This window comes from Lactuca sativa, chromosome 1, assembly GCF_002870075.4.
Source record: "Lactuca sativa cultivar Salinas chromosome 1, Lsat_Salinas_v11, whole genome shotgun sequence".
Lineage (NCBI taxonomy): Eukaryota > Viridiplantae > Streptophyta > Magnoliopsida > Asterales > Asteraceae > Lactuca > Lactuca sativa.
The window spans coordinates 144,490,068-144,516,658 of NC_056623.2; the positions used below are offsets into that span (position 1 = coordinate 144,490,068).

The 26,591-nt window shown below is 39.4% G+C and overlaps 2 protein-coding genes across 3 annotated transcripts in view; both read left to right on the top strand.

Annotated features, from left to right (window-relative positions):
• Window positions 1-16,748, top strand: part of LOC111910015 (uncharacterized) — a 45,075-nt gene extending 28,327 nt beyond the window's left edge. For both annotated transcript variants that reach the window (XM_052764174.1, XM_052764175.1), the window contains exon 3: window positions 14,674-16,748. In XM_052764174.1, the coding sequence (XP_052620134.1) occupies window positions 15,404-16,027 (624 nt within the window). In that variant the 5' untranslated portion in view covers window positions 14,674-15,403 and the 3' untranslated portion in view covers window positions 16,028-16,748. The remainder of the gene's footprint in view (window positions 1-14,673) is intronic.
• Window positions 16,749-24,529: 7,781 nt separating this feature from the next.
• On the top strand, window positions 24,530-26,064 carry LOC122195631 (uncharacterized). The gene is made up of 4 exons (XM_052766725.1): window positions 24,530-25,066; window positions 25,143-25,189; window positions 25,265-25,392; window positions 25,469-26,064. The coding sequence occupies exons 1-4, from the start codon at window positions 24,530-24,532 to the stop codon at window positions 26,062-26,064; spliced, it is 1,308 nt and encodes a 435-aa protein (XP_052622685.1).
• Window positions 26,065-26,591: the final 527 nt, after the last annotated feature.

Sequence of the window (26,591 nt, forward strand, 5' to 3'; positions counted from 1 at the left end):
AACCTCAGTCCCTATTTATAGGAAACCTAAGTGTACAAAAAATATACTAAGTCCTGAACTATACGCTTCGCACAAATGAAGACTTAGTAAAATAACTAACATGCAAAAACTAAAGAAAACAAACACTTTGACTTTTACAATATCTAGACTCTACATTCTCCCCCTTTGTAAATAGTCGAAGCTATTCAGTTTGTGAGATTCTGAACAGCTGAGTGCATTGTTCTTTGGATTTCTGAATACCAAGTGATTATCTTTTTAAGCTCCTTCCTATCTCCTTCATTATTCTTCGTGCAATTATTCATACGAACAATAAAATTCGTATATTGCGAAGTGGTGTATCTTTCTATTTCTGAGACTTTAAACAAAAACCTCTTAGGCTTCCCCTTCGTATCTTTGCCTGCGAAAACCATGCCAAAAGGTTTAAGGCATATTTCTCCATCTGCGTACTTCTTTAATTCTGTTTGAGGCAAAGGTGATTCCCAAGAGACTGTAACTTTTCTTCCAAGGCCTGATGCAAGTTCTTCATCAGTCAGTGCCAAACAATCATAGTAGTTATCTATGAATATCTTGATATGTGCGAAACCAAATCTGAACACATCAGTATCATATCCTTTTAGCTTGTTTTCTTCCATGTCTTTAAGGATAAATGCCACTTGAATGAGATCATTTAGATTCATCAAGGGAAAATCAGCAATGGTAAAATCAAATGCCTTGTTATCTGCACGAACTACGAAATATCGAAAGTTTTGAAGCATGTTCTCAAACAGTACATCCTTCTTGATTGTTAGAACTTTCTTGATTTTCATTAAAGACCAAACTTCCTCTTGATCCTTCGCAAGTACAACATGAAATCTGATCTTCAAGTAGGTGTATTCATAAGCATTTTAAAATTTTTCACTGATCTTGTACTGCGCCGTAATAAACATCATTTTGTTTATTGGAAAATCAAGTTGACATCTGTCTGAATTCGCAACATCATAACTTCTTCTAGGATTTTTCTCAAACTCGTACAAGTGATTCCCCAAGACTTTGGATTCAATGGTTTCAAATGAGTACAACTTCGCAGGATCACCCTTGTTCAAAGTTGGTGGGTCACTTGCTCTTTGCCTTAGTATGCTCTGAATTTGTCTTTGTTTTTCCATTTCAGCTTCAACCTCAGCTTTCTTTTCTTCTTTCGACTTTTCAATAACCACCTCTTTGCCTTTTCCAGTATTTACTATTTGAGGTTTCGCACTTGAACTCCCTCCTTATGTTGAACCAATTTTAATTCCCTTAGAAATTGGCTTCGTTGTTACTATTGTTGAAGGAATTGGTTTCGTGATTACAGGCAAAGTTTTTTTTAAGCTGAGTTGAATGTATCTTTCCAACAATTTTCGCATCATCTCCTTTACTTCCTTTTGTTTCTCCCCCTTGCACCCCTGTGAAAGCAGGTGGGGCATTCTTTGGTAAAACGGAAGTAAAATTGGTAATCGGGGCCAACGCCTTCTGAATAGCTTGCTCCAAAGTGTTGACTTTAAGCGTTAAAAATTCCGGAGTAAGAATTGATTGTTGAAAAAGCTGCGAAACACAACTTTTTAATTCAGTCACCAACTGAATTAATTTTGAAAACTACTCCTTATTTTCTTGATGCTTGGCTTCGATAATTTGAGCAGACGGTTGATAATCAGTAGCAAGCTTGGTAAGTGCTTCAACAACAATATCAGCATGTTTTTGTACATCCAAATTTTGCGAATTAAGCTCTTGAAGCTCCTTTGCAATTTCTTTCTTTAACTCCTCAATTTTGAAGTTAACATCTTCCTTGACCTTCTTCACATCTTGTACAAAAAGAACATGTCGTTCTTTTGTAACAATTTGCAAATCTTTTATAGCGCCATCAAAAGATTTTCCTTGAGCTTAAATGCGAAGCTCATTATTCTTATCTGAATCATCAACTTTGGCAGTTATTCGTTTTTCTGCAGCTTTGATCATAGATTCAACCTCCAAACCCGATATAGATGACTTTGTACCAGAATCAGCTTGTGATTGAATAATTGCATTCAACTTTCGATTCAGGATTTTAAATTGCTTACCTGACATAAGCATATGATCAGGTATTTCCTCCTCCTCTGAATCAAAGTGTAAAGCTTCAAACATTCCTCCAAAACCTCCTCCTTCGGTTTCTTCACCAGACTGAGCTTGCGAAGATATAGGTTGTGGTATTTCAGGTGATGGAGATGGAAACAAGGTAGTAAAGGGATGTTTTAAAGGATGATCAAATATGGATGATGTGGTTGTATTTGTATTTGGAAGAAGAAATGGTGGTAATGAAGTAGATAAGTTGATTGGCAATGTAAGTTCAACATTCGTGATAGGTGTCCCCGTATTAGATACGTTAACAACCTTATCAGAAATAAGTTCCTCCTCATAAACTGATTTGGTAGTAACAACTTTGAGTGGAATGGATGTAGTAGTGGAAATTTGCGAAGTAATTGGAAGAGAAATATTTACCATTGTTGAAAGGGAAACAGGTACCACTTCATCATCTAATGATTCATTGGGAATAATCATCTTCCTTTTCTTGTAGAGCTTTTGAGTAATATGCTTCGCAACCTCTTGAGCTCTTTTTCTCATTGAACCAGGAGAAACAGGAGCCGGAATGTCTCTAAACACATCCCCCTTACTACTCACCTCAGTTTTGCGAATAGTAGGAGAAGTAGTCGTCTTTTGTGATGATTTGCAAAGCTTCTTTAATACCCCTGACTTTGTCGGTATAATCTCCTTCATGGTTTTGGTAGAAAGCTCATCTTTCTCAACCTATTCAACCTTTGACACTTTTGGAGATTCGTGTTTTTTTTAGTCTTCTTCTTCTTCTTTGATGACTCAGCACTAACTTCAAGTAACACTCCAGTTCGCACATTAGGATCAAAAGTCTTGATGTATCGAACTAACACCTTGTGAGTAGAGGACACTTTGCGAAGCATTGCATTAGGAATTCTTGCGACACTTGTGAAGATATTTTCATCATCTTCAACAACTTTGGGAAACTGGTACAAAGAAAATTTTGCAACTTCTCATTCTTCAGGAACTTGAATGCCTTCTTTTGCATATACTTTTTCTAAAATCAAACTCCAGTACCTTGCACAAGAAATCCCCTTATCAACACTTGTGTTTTCTAGGCTTTTGTTGAACTCCTTCCAAAGCTGAGTTCCATAATCAATACTTAAATCGTAGTAAAGACCCATAACCATGGCATAAACCTCCATTCGTCCCCTGTCTAGACCTACACTCCTTCTGGTCAAACATCTTAGAAAGATACCAAATAAGAAATTCCAGATACATGGTAAGCTTGATTTCCTGAAGTCACTTATCTTTTCAGGAGTGGGTTGATGTCCCATCTCATTGAACATGAAGATAATTTGTGAATTGGTGGGTTTAAAGAACGGTGGGTTATGAGGAATGTCCAGGAAGTCAATGAACATGTTCTTGTTAAGAAGAACCCTCTTGTTATTCACCAAATTGAAGGTTATGACGTCTGTTGCATAGTTGTATGACGCAGTTGATGCCGCCATTGACAACCAAATCATAGGAACAGGAAAAGAATTGAACATAGCAGTTGATAATGGTGACCTTTTCAGTGCAACGATCAACATCTTTAATTCTTCTGGGTAGGATGAGACATTAGGATCAACTTGGTAGTTTGTGCTTTGAATCTTCATAAGAGACTATGAGATAACTTCTTCTGTGTTGGATTGAGTAGCAGCCATTGTTATTCTGAGAAATTTCTTGAAAGAAAAATTAGGGCTTTTTGTTTGTCTGAGAAATTTGAATCGCGTAATGATTATCAGAAAAGATTATCCCTTTTGTATGTTAATCTCAAAGATGAACTGTTTCCAAAAATAGAGTAGGCTACGTGTTCCTGGAAACTTGCAATCAATAGTCGTTGTAATGATCATGCCCCATAAAGTGCCTTGAAACTAGGGCCAACGGTTACTAGAAACTGTTCATGAGTACAGCTGTGTGAATGTAGACCCTTCGGTATCGAGGTTGGGCTCTTTCGTTCATGGGATTTTAAACGAAGTCATTTGCCAGTCTTGCGAAATCATCAGTCTAAGTTGGTATTACTTAGAACCTCAAGGATTTCGTGAGTGCATGTGATTCAAAGAAATGAGATAATAAGCAAGTTAAAAAAAATTGGAATTCTGTGATGTCAAAATTTATTGACATAAAGCAGTAAAACCCCAGGCAAAGGTTGCTTCATTAATTACCAAGAGAGATAATCAACTGCTTTCTCATTTTCCCGTGAAATACAATCGAATACTTATAGAAAAATATTGAAGGGCTTCTTTTATAGGCTTAATATGGTGGTTTGCGAATTTTGTTACATATCATCCTAAACATAAGGTGAGTAATTGTAACCGAAATTACTTGTTTGAACATTGTGTTCAGGAACAAGATTGCTTTGGATTATTTTGAAAAGTGACAAGAATTTCAGATATATACTCACTCGGAAATTATATTCAAAAAAAAAATTTAAGTGCTGGATCCTGTTGGGAAACAAACTTCATGGGTTTCGAAAATTTGATCAGGATCACTCATAAGAATGAATATAATTTGGAGTATATGAAATATCAGGTACAGAAACAAGTGTTTTCGTAAAAATCTAGAACATAGTTCCCCGTCAATTCCTTAACTTGTGAAGTTTTTGGGTTTCACTTAATTCACGGACTCATGAAACAAGATCATTAACACAGAATGATGACATGTCTAAATCACGATTGGTTTGATCAAGTGATCTCTTGGACATGTGTCTTTGTGTGTGCATCGTGTTAAGAAATTTTGTGATGAAAAAGATTGGTTATAAAATCGAATGTACCTCTGTTATTTGTGGACCAAACATAAAACTATTTACTCATATGAGAAGAGTAAGGTAGCTCTTTTTGACTAATGCGTATATAAGCCTGATTGGGAAGAAATTTTCATAAGATAATTTCATTAAGGCTTTCGTTTCTCACACATAGAGTCATATGAGGCTTGTGTCAACATGCTGCATCATGCTTCTAGGGACATCCTAACTAGTACAAAGTTGAAAGAAATGATACCTTCCCATAGAAACATATAAGCATGACCTCTTCGCATTATGCTCTTGACTAAAACTAAAAACACACAAAACTTAAAGAACAAAGTTAGAAAGAAAAATATTTTTGTGATTTTGTATTTTTCAAAAATTAAAGACAAAAGAGAAGAAAATCTTTTTGTTGTTTTTGAATTTTTCAAAAATAGACAAACAAATGAAAATATTTTTGATTTTTCATGTTTTTCGCAAAGCAGAAAAGAAAAATATTAAATTGAACCTTAGTTACCAAATGTGCGAATGCGAAGCAATGCGAAGCCTCTTAACGCACAGTAACTTCTGAATGATTCTGAGTCAGAGCTGCTGAATGGACCTTTCATTCGTGAGTTATTGATTTTGGCACTGAATTCGCATCGATCATCCCTAAACCTACTAAAATTCTTACAAATGATTTTTCATCAAGAGGTTTAGTAAAAATATCAGCAAGTTGTTCAGTGGTTTTAACAAAATGTATTTCAATATTCCAATCTTCCACATGATCTTTGATAAAATGATATCGAAGAGCAATATGTTTTGTCTTTGAGTGTTGTACTGGATTATGACAAATGCGAATTGCACTTTGAGAATCACAATACAAGGGAATCTTTTTCATATTTATAGCATAATCATGAAGTTGACTCTGAATCCAAATGATTTGCGAAGTGCAAGTAGCAGCTGAAATGTATTCAGCTTCAGCAGTTGATATAGCAACACAAGTTTGCATCTTCGACTGCCAACTCACCAATTTTCCATCCAATAGTTGACACCCACCACTTGTACTTTTTCTATCCAAAGTACATCCTCCTAGATCAGAATCTGAAAAAGCTTGAATGAAGAATCCCGATTTTGAAGGATACCAAAGTCCTAACGAAATTGTCCCCTTAAGATAGCGAAAAATATTTTTCACTGCAGTTAAATGAGGTTCTCTTGGATTAGCTTGATACCTAGCACAATTACATACTGAAAACATAATATCAGGTTTGCTTGCAGTTAAGTACAATAACGACCCTATCATGCTTCGATAAAGAGTTAAATCAACTGCAGGAGTATCTAATGAAGGAGTTAGTCTTGTTCCCACTGCCATTGGTACTCTCAACTTCGTGCTGTTTGTCATTCCAAACTTTTCAAGCAGGTTCTTTGTGTATTTTTCTTGGTTGATTAAAATTCCATCCCTGTTCTGTCTTATATTTAAACCAAGAAAATTATTAATTTTTCCCATCATGCTCATTTCAAATTGACTCTTCATAAGATTTTCAAATTCAATTGACAATGCTGGGTCAGTTGAGCCAAAAATAATATCATCAACATAAATTTGAACAAGCATAAGACGATTCCCAACTTTCTTACGAAATAATGTGGGGTCAACTGATCCTTGTTTAAATTTAGATTGTTTCAAAAAATTTGTAACTGTTGCGTACCAGGCTCTTGGTGCTTGTTTTAACCCATAAGCTGCTTTGTCTAGTATGTATACATGATCGGGATGTTCCTCATTTATAAATCCTGGTGGTTGTTCAACATAAACTGTTTCTTCTAGTTCTCTATTTAAGAATGCACACTTAACATCCATTTGAAAAACGTCGAAGTCTTTATGAGCTGCATAAGCTAAAAATATGCGAACTACTTCGAGTCTTGCGACAGGAGCAAATGTTTCTTCATAGTCTATTCCTTCTTGTTGCGAATAGCCTTTAATAACTAGTCTAGCTTTATTTCGAATAATATTGCCATCTTTGTCGGTTTTATTTTTAAAAATCCATTTTAATCCGACAATCGAAACATCAGAAGGTTTAGGAATTAATCTCCAAACCTTATTTCGTTCAAATTCAGGCAGTTCAGATTACATAGCAACAACCCAATCTGAGTGTTCCGTAGCATTCTTTACTATCTTTGGCTCTATTTTCGAAATAAAAACATTAAACATACACAATTCTTGGTTCGCATTTAGTACCTCATTTTTCGCATGAATTTGAGCTCTTGTCAACACACCATCTTGTGGATTCCCAATCACCTGTTCTTTGGGATGATTCCTTGTCCATCTCTCAAGTGGTGGAAAATCAGGATTAAACTCCAATTGTGCATTTTCGTACATATCTTCATTTTCAGATCCTGCAACAAAAAAATTATCATTTAATTCATGAAATTCATCATTTTCATCAAGATTAATTGTTTCTGTTGCATCATGCTCCCCCTCAACATGATGTTCATCTTGATTCTCCCCCTTAAAATGATGTTCCTGTTGAAATTGCGAATGTTCCCCCTCAACTTGATGATTCATAGTTTCATTCTCCCCCTCGAAAGTTTGCTCTCCAGATACAGCTGTAGTCGTATGCTCCCCCTCCATACGAACTTCAGGCACACTTTCGCAAGATATTGACTTTGTAGTAATTGTTGAATCATCAGTATGTTTTGAGGATTCTGATGTTTGATTATCAGGAGCATGTACTTCTGCATCAATTGCCCTATCAGGAATTCCGAAAATTAAGTCATAATCAAAATCATTGATATCTGAATTTTCAATTTGAGTATCTGAATCAACAAGAATTGATTTATTTTCAAATTTAATATCCGTTTGTTTAAGATAATAATCATCGAAGGTTAAGTTGAAAGTATCTTCAACTTTTCTTGTCTGCTTGTTTAACACCCTGTATGCAACTGAATTTTGCGAATATCCTAAGAATATGCCTTCATCAGCTTTAGCTTGAAACTTGATCAAATTATCTTTTAGATTCATTATAAAACACCTGCAACCAAAAACATGAAAAAATTTTTACATTAGGTTTTCGATTGTTGAGTATTTCATATGGAGTGACATTGAATCTTCGATGAATGAATGAACGATTCTGAGTAAAACATGCAGTCGACACAGCTTCAACCCAAAGATATTGAGGTAAGTTCGCATATGTTAGCATGAACCTGGCTGCTTCGCATAGAGACCTATTTCTTCTTTCAACAACACCATTTTGTTGTGGAGTATATGGTGGTGAGAAATTATGCGAAATGCCTTTGGCTGTGAGAAATAAATCCAGTGTTTGATTTTTAAACTCAGAACCATTGTCACTTTTAATTCTGCGAACATTCTTTTTAAGACTTATCTCAATCTTTTTGATAAAATCAATCATCGTCTGAGCAACTTCAGATTTTAACCTGAGAAAAAAAATACCCATGTAAATCGAGAAAAATCATCAACAATAACTAAAATGTACCGCTTTTTATTGATTGTAGCAACAGTCGACAGTCCACATAAGTCAATGTGAAGAAGTTCCAACGGTTCCACGATCTTTGAATCTATCACAAGTGGATGACCTTTTCTATGTTGTTTTCCTTGTTCGCAAGCTGCACACAAAGTATCATTGTCAAATTTTAATATAGGTAAACCTCGAACCAAATCTTCAGTGACAAGCTTGTTAATATTGCGAAAGTTCAAATGAGACAATCTTCTATGCCAGAGCCAGCTAACATCATTAGAGGCCTTTGATAGTAGACACACTGCAGGTTTGCCCACAATCGGTTTGATGTCTAGTGTAAACATGTCTCCATATCTTTTGGATTTGAGAAGTACTTCATTTGTCTCTGTTTTTGAAATGATACTTCCTTCTTCATTAAACACAACTTGATTTCCAGTACCCACAACAAGTTACGAAACACTAATCAAGTTATGTTGAAGACCTTCGACATAAGCAAGCCTGTTAACTGTGAATTGTCCATTTGTGACTTTTCCATAGCCTTTCACTTGACACTTGTGATTATTTCCAAATCTGACTACTCCAGCATTTGCCAAACTTCTATAATCTCGCAAGTTTTCCTTTCTTCCAGTCATGTGACGATAGCAACCACTATCAATATACCATTTCTCATCGTATTGCTCGTCACATATCACCTGCATTTATTGAAAGAATTTAGGAACCCAAGACTTATTGGGTCCTTCATTAGTAGTATTGAACAAATTCTTTGAATTTAAAAACCATGTTTTCACTTTGTCTGTGACATTATCAATTAAATCAACATCATCAGATCTAGATATTGAAATATAGTTGTTCGATAGTTTTGGATTTCCATTGACTTTCATCTCATCCTTCACAACTTTCGCAACTTTCATAACTGGTTTCTACTTTTGTACAGGAACTTGCGAATCGTGAGATGATGAACTACCAGTTGAAGACTCATTCACAAACTTGTCAAATGTAGTCTTTATCTGTTGCTTTGAAAACTTCCCATTTTGGTATTGTTTTCCTTTCCCTTCAAGCCAATTGTTGATCGTATATACATCAGATTTTCCTTTTGTATACGAAACTTTGGTCGGTTTTGAGATCGAAGGATTTGGAAAATTTGGTTGTTTGGGTGAAAATATTGGTTTTGCTTGAGTTTTGACATTCAAAGTTGATGAATTATTCTTTAATTTGCCAACATTTTGAAACTTACGATCATTCACAAAATTTTGCGAAGTCTCAAATTTTATAATGTTGTCAAATTTCCGAACAGATTTATCATTATTTTTCATTGAAATTTTGTCAACAGAATATATTGGTTTGTGAAAACTTGTATCCTTTTGTTTGTTTATTCTCTGAAATTTTGATGGTTTTGTCTTTGAAATTTGTACTTTCTCAACTTTTGGTTTATCATTAGACACAACTTGCCAAAAGATTGCTTTTCTTGTTTTTCTTTTTGAAACATTGTTTTCTTTTGAATACTGTCCAACCATCAACTTAAATTCATGAGAATTTAATTTCACTTCCAACTTTGATTTTTCATCTCTTTCAAAAACTTTGTTTTCTTTTTCACTTTTAACCACCTATTTTTGTGATGATTTTTGACTTGGAAAAACATAAGAATTTTGAGTTAAATTGTTTTATACTGTATTTTGATTTGCAAAGAAACCTTCAGTAGTTGACCTTTGATTGTCATTTTCAACCATTTTGTTGAATTCAGGTTTAATTTTCTCAACATTTCCTGTTGTGACAAAGACTTGATTTGGAAAAATTGTGTTATTTGTACATGTAAAATTTGGATAAACCATAGTGTTGGTTTCCAAATAATCTGCACCTTTGTTATTAAGAATTTTGTCAAATTCTTTTGTATCACCAAACACTTGATTAACAACAACTCGTTGAGGTGTTTCATGCGAATCCTTCACTTCTTTGTCTTCATCAGTGTCATCAGTATTACAGCTTTCAACTTCCACATTATCAAAGTCGCAAGTTTGCGAAGTAGAGGGTTTATCATTTTCATCATTTACTATCGAATCAACTATAATTTCTTTACCTTTGACCTTAGATGTGATATTAATGATAGACAATTTAGAACAATCGACCTCTTCTTCATCTTCGATCTCACTGATTTCACTCACATTATCTGAATTGTCATCGACATCAGCATAATTGTGTTGAGAATCGAGAGTTGACGTTTCAGTTTTCTTTAAGATTTTCACTTGTTCATTCTTTGTCAAACTTTCATTAACAATACTAACCAATTCATCCGCATTCAAAAATTCATCAATTTTGACAATACCATATGCGAATCTATCATCAGGTATTTTGTCAAATTGAGCAATTGTGTTTTCGCAGTTATAAGAAACAACATCAACTTTTTCGCGTTCATATTCAAGAAAAGGTAAAAGTTTCGTATGTTGTTCTTTGCTTATTTCAGATGAATGATGTAAAGCTGTTAACTTCGCATATAAACGTTTAGCAGAGTTACAATAAATGTTTCTTTGTACTAGTAACAACCTAACATCTTTATCTAGATTGTTTATATTACAATTTACATTTTTCATTTGCAATTCAAGTTTATCTACTCTGCTTCGTTTTATTTCTAATTGTCTTCTTGTCTCAACTAGTTGCAATTTTAGATTTTGTGCTTCTGTACTAGCAGACACAATAACAAAATGAAAATAAGCAACGGTATCATCAAATGAAGTTATTTCAGCATCATAAGCCGATAAAGGAATATTAAATGATTCAAGAATAGCACGTACCTTAGTGGTCATTGGAGATTTATCAGTGGACTTGGACATAAAGCATCGTCCAGAAAAATTCTCTTTGCAATTATCTTCATAACTTGCGAACATTGCACCATGAGTTGGGTGCCTCATTTCTTCATCATCAGATCCTGAAGACCAGATCTGATAAGTTCCACTTTCTTCTTCATTAGACTCTCCTTTCGCAACTAAAGACAATCCTTTTGCCTTCGCACGCACCTCCTCAAGCTTCTCTGAGTAGTAGGCTTCATCTTTGATTTTGCTTTTCTTCTCCTCTTTCTTTCTTAGCATACAATCAGCTGCGAAGTGATTTACACCATTGCAGTAATGACAATCAATTCCAGAATCACCTTTTAGTTTCTTCTCTGCCTTCGCATCTTTCTGCTTTTCTTCAACCTTCTCAAATTTCTTCTTCTCCTCTCTTCCAGTTTTTATGAAACCACTCTTTGCATCAGTTGGCTTTCCTTTTGGATTGAAAGGCTTTTTGAAAAATTTCTTAACTCTGTTGTCTGAATAAAATGCAACTGCTTCATCATCAGAATTCATTAAGAAACCTTCATTGTCTGATTCTTCCTTTTCACCAGTATCTATTTCAGTAACCTTTGAAACTAAGGCCAAAGGACCTCCTAGACTCTGTTTCGATTCTTCAAACATTTCTATAACTTTGCTTTCATGTGTTTTCAATTGGTTGTAGAGATCATTCAAGGAAGTTGTATCAAAACTTTGTTGGTTCTTTATCATCATACTCACACTACGCCATTCTTTGCGAAGACCCATGATGAATGTTAGATTGAATTCCATGAGAGATCTTGTGATTCCATACCTGCTGCAACGATAAACAAGCTCATTCAGACGATCATAGTAGTTTTCAAGAGTTTCAGCATCCTTTTGTCTGAATTCCTTAAGTTCAACAAGACATTGCTTAATAGAATTGATCTTTGTCTTTTCACTACCTCGATACTTCTCTTTTAGTGTGATCCAAATGTCCTTGGCTGTTTTACAAGTATGAATGTAATTGTAAACCACAGGAGGCAAAGCACCTCTTAGTTCTCTCATACACCTTTTCTCATTTTTCTTCAGGCGAATCTGTTGTTCAGCAACTTCTTCTGAAGAAGCAGATTGTCCAATTGATTGAACATTATTAGGAAGTAGACTTTTTCCACTGATACAATTCCAGAGCTCTTCATCAATTCCATTTAAGTAATCCTCCATCCTATCAGCCCACTGATCATAGTATTCAGGGATTAACATTGGAATTTTGGTTGAAGAACCAAGTAAGTGAGAGAAAGAAGTCATGGTATTCATGTTGAAGTTTACAATTGATGAACACGAGAATTTTTAGAAAGCTTGAAAAACTTGATGAATTTGTGAATTGATCACCAATTGCTAATCGATCACTCGACTAAACAATTCAAATGCAGAATCGATTCAAATCTGAAGATCAAGAGAGATTTTCAGAACCAAAATGCGTGGAAAATTTTGAGTAAAATTACTACTCAAATAGCAAATGATTCTAAAACGAAAATCAGATCAATGCAGTTTGAATCCTGCTCTGATACCAATTGAAGAGAATTGTAATCGAGATTTAGAAAGCAATCATGATTATATGAATGAAAAGTAAGAACACAAGAAGTAAATATTAATCAGATCTTATATTGATGAAGAAACTGATTATAGACTTAAGCAGAGAGAACATGCGAATGATTAATGAATCATTCGTGTATTCGATCCCTCTACTTCTAACCTCAGTCCCTATTTATAGGAAACCTGAGTGTACAAAAAATATACTAAGTCTTAAACTATACGCTTCGCACAAATGAAGACTTAGTAAAATAACTAACATGCGAAAACTAAAGAAAACAAACACTTCGACTTTTACAATATCTAGACTCTACAGCACTTAGGCATACGCAACGAGCAATGCATGTTTTGGTATGGTTGAAGTCTCCATGGATAAAGATGAAAAGGAAATATATCAAAAGCGTACGCCCACCACTGTTAGACGATTGTATAAATGATAACATTATAGTCTGTCTGAACCAAGATGATTCACTAATTTTTGTTCTACGGATTCTCATCCGTAAACTGATAATGGAGTTTTGATGCATATATATATGGTGACTTTGGCAACAGATAGTTAGAATGTGATGTAAGTTTTATATGTATGTTATTAGTTAACAATTTAGTTAGGTTACTTACTCTATTTTATACATATGTTAATCGACAACACATCATGCTTTGTATTTTGTTGCTTCTAGAGCAAAGGTCAGATGATGTTCGGTGGATATTTGTACCGACAACTTTCAAAACTGATGTAAAGGATTGGCATGGCATGGATGCTGGATTCGTTTACCTAACTTGGTCTGAATGTGATACAATATACTTGCGTTTCAATTACATTACCTAAGTCATAGTCATTAATGACAAAATGTTATCTGATGATTTGTTATTCCCAACCTTTTGTGCAAGTATACATCCCCATTAACATACAAGATGCCCACTAGTTTTTGGAGGTTTTGGATTTCCGGTTGTCCACTCTCACTATATATATGATAGTTATGAGTTGTTTGGTAGCCTCTTAATTGAAAATTTTAAGGGTTATGCTCTTAAAAATTCAAATTCACATTGTTGGATAACATCTTGTTATTTTCCACTTAATAAGAAAATACCATCTTATTTGGTTATACCTCACTATGCATCTGAAAAGAAAAAAAAGGACTGTGTTTCTTATTTTTTCCTAACCATAACTTTGTCACCATATTCTTTCCTTTCTTGTATCCGTCAAAAACACCCACATCCATCTTCTGATGGAGTTTGTAACTAAAAATGATAGTTTTTCTTATTACAATAATGGAAGCATTATTTAAAAGGGAAGTTGTCAGAAAAGTTCCAATATTTTTGGAAAAGTTACACTTTAGTCCCAAGTTTTTTTTTTGAACATAAAAGTCCTGATTATTTGTAAAAACACGATAATATGTCGTTTTCTGTTAAAAGAAAAAGAAGTCTTTTTTGTTAATTTGAGCCAAAATGAAATAATTAGGATATTTAGACAAAAATGCAAAAATGGTCCCTGTGGTTTGTCATTTTTTGTGGATATGGTCCAAACCTTTTAAAAATTGGATTTCTGGTCCTTATTGAAAGGTTTGTTTTTGGAACAAGTCTCTGGGGTTAACAGCCGTTTGTTTGTGACTGTTAAACCCCTTACGTGCATTGCACACGAGGGCATAAATGTCTTTTTACTTGAGGGACCATTTTTACAATTCTTGAAATAAACCCGCTTCTTACCGTCTTAGCGCCATACTACACACAAAATCACAAAATATTTAGTTATCTCTTCCACTTCCATCTTCTTCGTCATTCGTTTTGAATGCAAAAACCCTAATCAAGATTTGGTCCAAGGTGTTTACTTGTTTTTGCTTTTCAACTGTAAATGGTGTTCGTAATGTGGGCGATTAGGCCAAAAGGCGAGACGTATGACATCATAAATGAATATGGTTAGTTTCACTTATCCTCTGTTTAAGAAATTTTGTTAGGTTTCTTGATGATCTGAAGAATAGAGCAAAAAATACAAACATCTGATAATTTCTTACTTAATGTTTTTTGTATCTTGTAGAGTGTGTACCAACAATGTTCAGCATAAAGCTACACCATGGTGGAAATTTTACGAAGCTTCCGAACACGAAATATGTTAAAGGTGAAGTGCGATATATTGATTTAGTAGACATTGATGAGTTCTCAGTTCATGAACTAGACGCAATGATGATAGAGCTAGGTTACTCTGTACCCCCAGTAATATATTATCATTTTAGGATTCCTCATGAAGACTTGGATTTTGACCTCAGAGCTTTAGGGAATGATAATGATGTCTTGAATTTGGCTCAGTATATTGGAGATAACAAGGTCATTGAAGTGTATACAGAGCATGGAAAAACTAATTTGCTGACCTATTTTATGTCTCCAAAAGGAAAGCAAAAAGTTATTATTAAGGAGTTCTGTGATGGTGATCTTCCAAAAGAAGCAAATGTACCTCAAGTACCAGCCAATGATAAAACCCCAATGATAGATAAAGCTAATGATCAAACACAGTTGGCAGGGTATATGTCCTTGATACTCTTTGACAAAGTCCCTACACATGTTTCACCACGTATAGAAGAAATGGAAGGGTGAACTCAATAGTTGGTCAAAGTTCTTGTGCCAAAAAGCTTTGTTTAGTTGAATTGGATGATGTAGTAGAAGATCAAGGTGGTGATCATGCTAAGTTGGATGATGTTGTACAAGATCAAGGTGGTGAGAATCCTAAATTAGATGATGTGGTACAAGATCAAGCTGGTGAGCATGCTAACATGGATGATGTGGTTCATGATCAAGAGGTTGAGCATGCTAACATGGATGATGTTGTACAAGATCAAGGTGGTGACCATGATAACTTTGATTATGATGACTTTCATTATGAGAAATTTTCTCATGATCACTTTGATCCTTTTGATGGAGAACATTATCAACCACCAGAAGATGAGAATGTTGAAGACCATCAGTCTGAACATGAAAAGTCTGCTGACAGTGATGATCTTGGGCAACAATCAGAAGAACAATATGATGAACTTGTTGATGATGAAAACAATGTATCAGAAGTGGAGGTGAAGATGACTGACTTTAACCTCAATCTTGATAAGGATTATGGTTGTGTTCAAATGGATGGGTTTCATAATGGGGTTGGGACAAATGATGAACATGAGGACATAGAAGTCATTGACAATGATATATGGGATTCTTTAGATGAAGGGTCAGAAGATGAAAGGAAAAGAAGATATGTTCTTAAAAATCTGGCTAAGGAGAAAAGATGCAATCTTGGCAATGTCCATCAGGCCAGTTTTTATGTTGGGCAAAAGTTTAAATCAAAGAAAGAATTGAAAGAAAAAATTGACATGCACGCACTAGAATGTAACATCCAGAAATATCAAGAGTAGAGTTGAAGGGCTAAAAGAGTAAATTGGGAAAGAGCGACTCGGCGAGTCCATGGGGTGGACTCGGCGAGTAGAGTCGCGACTTGGTCGCGTGTTAAGTAGCCGACTCGGCGAGTCAGTAAGATGGACTCGGCGAGTAGGCGCTGAGTGGAGAAAACCCTAATTCTCGGGGTTGAGCCCTATATAAAGAACATAACATCCATTCCCCCAGCCTCTTTACTCCTCCTCAAGTCCAGAAACCCTAACCTTCGTATGTGAGTGGATCAAGTCGCATTTGGGAGCTTGGAGAAGCAATTGTTGAGGAAATCTTGAAGAAGAAGAGGCTTGGAGCAAGGGGCTTTGCTTGGATTCGAGTTCCATTGCAGCTGGGGTGTTCTTTTGAGGTAATATCTCGTCCTTGGGCTGTTAATCTTATGGATTCATCATTTTGGGGTTTGTGGGGAGCTTATCTTGGTATGTTTTGGAGTTTGGAAGTTAGATCTGAGGTTGCTACCTCAGATCTGGAGTGGTAATGGTCCTAATGTCCATAAAGTCCCTGTGTTGAGTGTTGGGTGAAGCTATCATGTCCCAAACCTTAGCCCTAATGTGCAAAATGCATAGATCTCTTTGGATTCACGTAAAGTTTGCCACTTTACGTGATGTATGGGTTGTAGGAGGCTAGATCTATGTTTTGGATCAATTGCATGGCCTGGAATGCTTCTGTATGGATTCAGACCGGTGGTACTCGGCGATTCACAATTGTACTCGACGAGTTGCTTGAAGATGAGTTGGAACTCGACGAGTTGGATGAAGATGGCCTGGAACTCGGCGAGTTGTATGAACAACTCGGCGAGTAGGTTGAAGATAGCCTTAGACTCGGCGAGTCTGTTCTTGGACTCGGCGAGTGATGTCGAAGAGTCCCAATATTTTCTGGTTGAGTCGAGAATCGGCGAGTCAAGGGATGACTCAGAGAGTTGTGGGCGAGTGGACTCAGAGTTGTTGGACTCGACGAGTCTCGGGTGAATCGGCGAGTTAGGTCGCGAATTGAGGGAAGTTCTGAGTATGGGGACTCGGCGAGTCACCAGGTTGACTCGGCGAGTCACCGGGTTGACTCGGCGAGTAGAGTCAGTCAGGGGTTGACTTTGACCTTGTCCAAAGGTTGACCAGTTGTCTTTCAGGGGTATTTTGGTAATTAAGTGTATTTATTGAGTTGAGTGTGTTGGTGTTCAGTGGAGGAGTTTGTGTCGGAGCTTGGAGCAGCGGGATCTTATCCTTTCAGCCGGCAGTTTCGAGGTAAGTTATCCTCACTATATCAACAGGGTCTAAGGCACCAAGGCCGGCCCTTATCGGATTGAGATCCGGGTAGTTGTTGTTATGTTGTTGCTATGATATGTTAGCATCATGAGAGCTAGGATGGTATATGTTAGAGACCTGATTGAGATCGGTATCCTGAGAGATAGGGAGATGCTATGCTAGTGACCTGTTAGGTCGGTATCCTGGTTAGGATGATGATATTTTATGTGATCTGTTTGATTTGCTTGTTGACTGTGAATTGCTATATGATTGTATGTATATGTGCACATGGTTGTTTGGACTGGAGTTGGGTTGAGGCGGGTCCTACTGTGTGCTGTAGGCCAAGATACCCAGGGCAGACCAGTTGTTCCGAAGGCCCAGCGAGCGGTCCGGATAGGCTGTAGGCCCCAAGAGGGCGGACCAGACATGCCGAGGCTCGGAGAGTGGACCAGGCAGACTGAAGGCCCGGTGTGGGCAGACCAGTCATATTGTAGACTCAGAGAGAGTGGACCAGGTAGATTGAAGGCCCGATGCGGGCGGACCAATCACACTACAAACTCGATGTATGTGGTTAGATTCGGACAATGGACCAGGTGGATTGAAGGCCCGGTGCGGGCGGACCAATCACACTGTAGACTCGAGGTTTATGGCTAGACTCAGAGGGTGGACCAGGTGGACTGTAGGCTGGTGCGGCGGACCAGTCACACAATAGACCCGAAGTGCATGGCTGTTCTGTGATTAGATATGTTCTGGCATGTTATGCGTGTATGGTGTATGTGGTTGGTATATTGGGGATATCTCACTAAGCTTTCGGGCTTACAGTTGTGGTTTTATGTTTTTCAGGTTCTTCAGAAGACCGTGGCAAGGCGAATGCATGATCGTACCGCTCCTCATGATTTTGTAGTAATGTGATTCTGGGAATACGTTAAATGTTTTGTATTGAAAACCGTTTTGTAAAGATTTAATGGAATCGAGCTGTTTTTGAAAAATTTAAAATTGGTTGTATTTTTCGGTCATTACAAGTTGGTATCGGAGCCTTGGTTTGAGTGAATTGGAGGAACATTCGTGTGACTCCAGTCTCAAATCGAGGAGAGTTTTCAAAAGAGTATTTAAAATGGTTTTCAAAATGAGTAAGGGAGGACGCGGAGGTACGATCAGCCGGAGCCAGTAAGTAACCCCAAAATACCATGCATGTTATTTGTTTTTGAGCTTTGATAGAACAGCATGCTAGTGATAGGCTAGGGATCTTCAGGATTTCATGATATGTTGCTTGATTTGTGATGCCTGTAGCCTAGGGTTCCTTATGGGGTATTTTCAGTGTTCCTCTAGTGGTGAGGGTTGAGCGTTGTTATACATGTTTCTCTAGGGTGTTGTGGTAGTACTTCATACAAATATGGGTAGGTGTGGAAGGTAGTATGGGCCCGTACTACTGAAAGCACAGGACCCATACGCGTATCAGGGAAACCATGATCTCTAGGGTTGGGTTGGGAGAGTTGGATCCCAGGATAGTGGGAAGAGTCTGAGATTTTGTGTGGTGTTTTTCAGTATGGAGATTCCGAGGCATGATGAGAGTGGATCCGGATCAGGATCGGGAGCAGGAGAGAGAGTTCCGGGCGGATCGGTACCGCCCGAGGTTATCGGTCAGATGAGCACGTGCGAGTTGGATGCGAGGATTCGTGAGATCCTGCGTGATGAGATTGCTGAGTTGTTCCGGGCTGAGTTGCCGGAGCTGTTTGGGTCGATCAAGACTGCCATGGTTGAGTATTTTGATGAGCGCTATGCGGCTCTCGCAGAGACGGCTGCCGCGACGGCTACAACGGCTGTAGCGGCGGCAGGGGGAGGGGCTGGTCGGGGCTTTCAGTATCGGGACTTCGATAATACGAAGCCTCCCACCTTTGATGGAGTTCAGGACCCGATCGTCGCTATGAGATGGTTATCAGACGTGGAGGGGTGTTTCTTCACGTGTTCATGCCCTGCTGATCAGAGGGTGAGGTGTGCTCTGAACCTGTTGAGGCTCAGGGCGAAGGATTGGTGGAGATTGACCACGGGGTCATATTCGGATGCGCAGAGGGCTGCGGTTTCATGGGATCAGTTCAGAGAAATGTTCAGCACTCGTTATGTTCCGCAAGTGGAGAGGGAGAGATTGGCTCAGGAGTTCCTGGAGCTGAAGCAGGATTCGGAGTCGGTGACTGAGATCACCAGGATGTTCACTGAGAGGGCGATGTTTTGCTCTGAGTTCGCTTCGGAGCAGGCTCAGATGTCCCGATATCTGAGTATGCTCAAGAGGGACATCAGACAGTTTGTGTCTGCGCAGAGGTGTGAGACCTTGTTGGAGTTGCAGGAGGCCGCTAGGCGGCGTGAGTTAGAGATTGAGTTGCAGTTGCGTGAGCTGAGAGGCTCCGGTGCAGTCGCAGCCGGCGCCGAAACGGTCCAAGACCGTTGGTGTTAGAGTGGGGGATCTGAGCAGCCACACTTGTGGGAAGTGTGGGAGGGGTCACACCGGAGTTTGTAGGTCCGGTGGTGCATGCCGCAAGTGCGGAAAGGAGGGGCACTATGCGAGGGATTGTCGGCAGTCAGCGCCGGTTCGGGATTTGAGGATTTGTTATCATTGTCATCAGATTGGACATTTGCGGGTCAACTGTCCACAGCTTGCTGCAGGACCGGTGCAGGCCCCAGCACCGGCCACTTTGAGGATCACATGCGGAGGTCAGGGTGGAGTGGAGCGCCCAAGGGCTCAGGGTCGTGCTTTTCAGCTTGTAGCAGAGGAGGTCAGGGTAGTGCCAGATGCAGCTGCAGGTATGTTTCTTTCTTGATGTCTTTTTATCTTGTGTGTATTGTGAAGTATTGTTTATGTGTTGGTATCTTTGTGTGGTTTTCGATGCGGTGTTCATAGTTTTGAGGTTTGTGGTTTGGTTATGGGTTATTGTATTGGTAATTTCGTTGGTTATCATTCATGAGGGTTATTGGTGGAGACCTGGCATTGGTTTGAAGGCCGGGTAGCATCTGCTTTTGAGGAGTGGCTAGCTGTAGATTGAGTTTCTTTCGAGCCGGACGATCAGTGTGGAAATGTGTTTTGTTAAGGGTCGTTCATGCTTGTGGGAAGCAGTTTGCGTGTAAGTGTTGGTTTTGTGCAGAGTTGTTCTGGGAGGTCGGTGATGGCGACCAGTGGTTGATAGTTAGTGCCCTAAGTGGGGGAGAATTGGAAAATTCTCCGGAGGATCGTTGAGTATGTGAGATTGATGAGCTGTCTGGAATTCAGCAGTGATCTGCCAGCCTAGAGTGTAGGCTGGTATGAGTAAGTGTCGGGCATGCGAGGCGGGATACAGACTTAGGGCATTTGATTGTGGAGGGCCTGGGATCAGGCCGGGATCGATTGTGTGTGATGGAGATAGAGTTCGGAACCCCTAGGGGGCTAGAACAGTATGCATGGGAGGATTTCCCGGTGAGATGACTCGGACGAGGAATGCTAGTTGAGCGGTCCGGATAGACTGAAGGCCGGTAGGCGTACCAGTCAGGCCGAAGGCTCGGAGAATGGTCCAGCCAGACTGAAGGCCCTAGAGGGCGGTCCAGATTGGCTGAAGGTTCTGAGAGTGGTCCAAATGGGCTGAAGGCCTGGTGAGGCGGTCCAGTCATGCTGAAGACTCTTCAGGTATTGTTGGATCGGTTCGAGGATATGGATTGTGTATGTTACAGTATGATTGCATTAGAAGGTCTGGCCCTGGGTAGTGATCTTGATTAGTTGAGATAGTGCAGGGGCTTGAGAGTCCCTGCGATGAGAGTCAGAGTATGTGTGTTGGATGGATAGCGGATACGCTATAAAAGGGTGGTGTAGCGTTGGGCGAGCACCGTGACACTTGTCGGAGTGACAATGTGGCCAAGTGGATTCCTTGGTAAAGGAAAAGAGAGAGGTGTGTAACTCCGAGAGGGAGTGCAAGTTCACGGAAGTGAAAGCGGCAGAGCAGAGTTATGATTAGAGTAATTCGAGTATGGTTATTGAGCAGCGTGTTTGCAGCAGTGGAATAGAAGCTCATCCGGTTTAGGATGTCTGTTGAGGTCGCGGAGGGAATTCCGCAGGTGTAGAGCCAAGAGGCTCGAAAGGGATGCAGGGAGAGAGTCTTGGGCTCTCAGTGTGATTCTGATCAGGGTATTGGGTATGTATTAGTGGTTCATCCTGGGGGATGTTTGAGGATATCATCAGTGTATCGGGTTTTCCCAACCTGAGGGTGCTAGAGCTAGTTCTGCATGTGTATGTGATTGCAAGAGGAGAACTCGTGGGAGTTGCTCTGAGATTGAAGAATGGGTCTTTCCGTCAACATGGAATGGATAGAGTCGGAATCGGATCGGGGATCCGATGGTTCATGGTTTTCTAGCCCATACGGGTCGAGTGATTGTTGAGATTTGGAGTAGTGATGCATCATGGGTAATTCTCGGTTGTTGAGTGTGATTATCAGAGGGTACAGCCGGTGCCCGGCTCGAGACGGTGGTCAGGACACCGTAAGGAAGGAGAAAACGAGTTTCTGGTTCTATGGTTGTGTTTTGAGAAACCTGGTTGGATTAATGCCAGGTGGTGCATGACAGGGGTATTTCTAAGAGTTGTGTTGCCGTAGGCTTCGAGGACGAAACCTAATTTAAGTGGGGGAGAATTGTAACATCCCGAAATATCACGAGTAGAGTTGAAGGGCTAAAAGAGTAAATTAGGAAAGAGCGACTCGGCGAGTCCATGGGGTGGACTCGGCGAGTAGAGTCGCGACTTGGTCGCGTGTTAAGTAGCCGACTCGGCGAGTCAGTAAGATGGACTCGGCGAGTAGGCGCTGAGTGGAGAAAACCCTAATTCTCGGGGTTGAGCCCTATATAAAGAACATAACATCCATTCCCCCAGCCTCTTTACTCCTCCTCAAGTCCAGAAACCCTAACCTTCGTATGTGAGTGGATCAAGTCGCATTTGGGAGCTTGGAGAAGCAATTGTTGAGGAAATCTTGAAGAAGAAGAGGCTTGGAGCAAGGGGCTTTGCTTGGATTCGAGTTCCATTGCAGCTGGGGTGTTCTTTTGAGGTAATATCTCGTCCTTGGGCTGTTAATCTTATGGATTCATCATTTTGGGGTTTGTGGGGAGCTTATCTTGGTATGTTTTGGAGTTTGGAAGTTAGATCTGAGGTTGCTACCTCAGATCTGGAGTGGTAATGGTCCTAATGTCCATAAAGTCCCTGTGTTGAGTGTTGGGTGAAGCTATCATGTCCCAAACCTTAGCCCTAATGTGCAAAATGCATAGATCTCTTTGGATTCACGTAAAGTTTGCCACTTTACGTGATGTATGGGTTGTAGGAGGCTAGATCTATGTTTTGGATCAATTGCATGGCCTGGAATGCTTCTGTATGGATTCAGACCGGTGGTACTCGGCGATTCACAAGGGTGTACTCGACGAGTTGCTTGAAGATGAGTTGGAACTCGACGAGTTGGATGAAGATGGCCTGGAACTCGGCGAGTTGTATGAACAACTCGGCGAGTAGGTTGAAGATAGCCTTAGACTCAGCGAGTCTGTTCTTGGACTCGGCGAGTCTTGTCGAAGAGTCCCAATATTTTCTGGTTGAGTCGAGAATCGGCGAGTCAAGGGATGACTCGGTGAGTTGTGGGCGAGTGGACTCAGAGTTGTTGGACTCGACGAGTCTCGGGTGACTCAGCGAGTTAGGTCGCGGATTGAGGGAAGTTCTGAGTATGGGGATCGGCGAGTCACCGGGTTGACTCGGCGAGTAGACTCAGTCAGGGGTTGACTTTGACCTTGTCCAAAGGTTGACCAGTTGTCTTTCAGGGGTATTTTGGTAATTAAGGGTATTTATTGAGTTGAGTGTGTTGGTGTTCAGTGGCGGAGTTTGTGTCGGAGCTTGGAGCAGCGGGATGTTATCCTTTCAGCCGGAAGTTTCGAGGTGAGTTATCCTCACTATATCAACAGGGTCTAAGGCACCAAGGCCGGTCCTTATCGGATTGAGATCCGGGTAGTTGTTGTTATGTTGTTGCTGTGATATGTTTGCATCCTGAGAGCTAGGATGGTATATGTTAGAGACCTGATTGAGATCGGTATCGTGAGAGATAGGGAGATGCTATGCTAGTGACCTGTTAGGTCGGTATCCTGGTTAGGATGATGATATGTTATGTGATCTGTTTGATCTGCTTGTTGACTGTGAATTGCTATATGATTGTATGTATATGTGCACATGGTTGTTTGGAATGGAGTTGGGTTGAGGCGGGTCCTGCTGTGTGCTGTAGGCCAAGATACCCAGGGCGGACCGGTTGTTCCGAAGGCCCAGCGAGCGGTCCGGATTGGCTGTAGGCCCCAAGAGGGCGGACCAGACGTGTCGAGGCTCGGAGAGTGGACCAGGCAGACTGAAGGCCCGGTGTGGGCGGACCAGTCATACTGTAGACTCAGAAAGAGTGGACCAGGTGGATTGAAGGCCCGATGCGGGCGGACCAATCACACTGCAGACTCGATGTATGTGGTTAGATTCGGAGAGTGAACCGGGTGGATTGAAGGCCCGATGCGGGCGGACCAATCACACTGTAGACTCGAGGTTTATGGCTAGACTCAGAGGGTGGACCAGGTGGACTGTAGGCCGGTGCGGCGGACCAGTCACACAGTAGACCCGAAGTGCATGGCTGCTCTGTGATTAGATATGTTGTGGCATGTTATGCGTGTATGGTGTATGTGGTTGGTATATTGGGGATATCTCACTAAGCTTTCGGGCTTACAGTTGTGGTTTTATGTTTTTCAGGTTCTTCAGAAGACCGTGGCAAGGCGAAGGCGTGATCGTACCGCTCCTCATGATTTTGTAGTAATGTGATTCTGGGAATACGTTAAATGTTTTGTATTGAAAACCGTTTTGTAAAGATTTAATGGAATCGAGCTGTTTTTGAAAAATTTAAAATTGGTTGTATTTTTCGGTCGTTACATAGAAACTAGGAGGAATTTATATTATAAAAAGAATGACAAGCTTAGACTTCGGGCATTGTGTAGAGGTGTAGTCCGTGTCATCAATGCAAGTGGGGTGGTGGGCCTTAATACCAAAAATAAAAGCAAGGGCAAAGAGGTAAATTCAGAAAAAGTAAACTGTAGTTGGTTCCTTCATGCTTCTAGGTCAAACACAGAATCTCCCTGGTTTGTAAGGACATTAAATGACACCATACTTGCCTTCAAAGTAGGAAGATTAGAGATTGCACTGCTACTTTTATATCCAAGCGAATCATGGACCAAATCGACACGCATCCAGGGATTCCTCTTCGAGCATTGCAGGAACAACTTCAAAAGGACTTCGAGGTTGGTGTTTCTATTGACAGAGTATTCAGGGCCAAGGCTATTGCAACTAAGATCGTGGAGGGTGACTATACGAAACAATATGAGATCTTGAGGGACTATATCCTTGAATTGCAAGCAACCAATGTTGACACAACTGTCAAGATTGATGTTTACAGTGAACAAAACCCATCAAACCCAACGAGGAGGTTTAAAAGAATCTACATTTTCTTAGGTCCCCTGAAAAAAGGTTTTAAGGCTGGCCTCAAGGATCTTTTGGGTTTCGATGGTACGCATATGAAAGGGCCATTTCCTGGGCAGGTTCTAACAGCAGTTGGGTTGGACTCTAAAAATGGTATTTACCCCCTTGCTTATGCCATTGTTGAGACAGAGAATAAAAGTAGTTGGGTATGGTTCTTGCAGTGTTTAGGAGAATACTTGGATCTTGGTTCAAACTCTAACTTTACTTTTATCACAGATCGACAAAAGGTATCTCTTTCTAACTTGTATTATAAATTACTTATTATTATATAAACTAAATACTTAATTTTTGTTATTGTTCTAGGGTTTAATACCAGCAATAGCCCAACTATTCCCATGTGCTGAGCACAGGTATTGTCTCAGGCACATACATTAGAACATGAGAGTGAAATGGAAATTGAAAGAGTGTAAGGATCATTTATGGAGATGTGCAACTGCAACCACTGTACCTAAATTTGAACATTGCATGAAAGAATTTAGCAACTATGACAAGGAGGCATGTGAATGGCTTAGAAAGATTCCTCCAAAACACTGGGCAAGAAGCCATTTTACAGGTACATAAATTACCATAAATTACTATATGTTAAATGTGTACTTGTACTTAAAACAATATGTTAATTTTTTTAATAGGCAGAGCAATCTCTGATATACTGTTAAACAACCTTTGTGAGATATTTAACGGCAAGATAATAGAGGGAAGAGATAAGCCTATCATAGGTTGTTTGGAGTATATTAGACAATACCTGATAAAGAGAATCTGTAATGTTATGAAGGTGATGGACAAGGATAAAGGGCCTTTAACACCCACTGCAACAACCATATTGGATGTAAACAAGTCTCATGCATCACATTACATTGCTAGGTGGAATGGGGGTGAGAAATACCAAGTCACTGGGGCATGGCAAGACCAACATGTTGTAGATGTAAACACATGTACTTGCAGGAAGTGGGAGCTAATAGGCATCCCATGTAAACATGCCATTGCAACCTTTTATGAAATGACCAAGAACTCAGAGGATGTTGGTGACATTTACAGGTGGGTCAATAAGGTATACTGGTTGGATACATGGAAGAATGCATATTCCTATAAGGTAGAGCCCATAAAAGGAAGAATAATGTGGCCTAAAAGTTTGTGCCCCACCACACTTATCCCTCCAATACATCATAAGCAACCAGGTAGGCCTACAAAGAAGAGGAAGAAAAGTGAGGATGAAAAATTGAGTTAGAGTCAAAGAGGGAGTCAAAGTCAGACTGGTACTCATGGTGTAAGTTAGGAAGAAGGCTGTAAAGTGGGTCCTGATGGAGTTCAAAAATTAACAAGGAAATATGTCAGTGTAACATGTGTAAAATGCAAAAACAAAGGTCACAACTCAAGGACATGCAAAGGTCAAGGAGGTGGAAGTTAGGTGGAAGTTGAAGATCAAGGTTGTGTTTGTTTTGGCAGATGTTATTTGCTACTTTTGGAAGTGTTTTGATGTTAAAAAACTTATGACTTATGGTTATTTTGGTTTTCATTAGTATGATAAGTATTAGAACATATATATATATATATATATATATATATATATATATATATATATATATATATATATATATATATATATATATATATATATATGGTTGCATATTTTGGGATAATGTAATTGCACTATATGCTTGTAGTCTATTATGTAATTGTAGCCTTGGTTATTATGGTTTTTGGTTATTGTTGTTTATTATAACCATTACAGTCAATTATTCACATTAACCTTTC

What these genes read in the sequence shown, in the direction of transcription:
- LOC122195631 (XM_052766725.1), top strand. Translation starts at nt 24,530, where the DNA reads ATGGACCAAATCGACACGCATCCAGGGATTCCTCTTCGAGCATTGCAG. An exon ending in TTATCACAGATCGACAAAAG is followed by an intron (nt 25,067 to 25,142) that starts GTATCTCTTTCT and finishes TTATTGTTCTAG; the next exon opens with GGTTTAATACCAGCAATAGC. An exon ending in TTCCCATGTGCTGAGCACAG is followed by an intron (nt 25,190 to 25,264) that starts GTATTGTCTCAG and finishes TCATTTATGGAG; the next exon opens with ATGTGCAACTGCAACCACTG.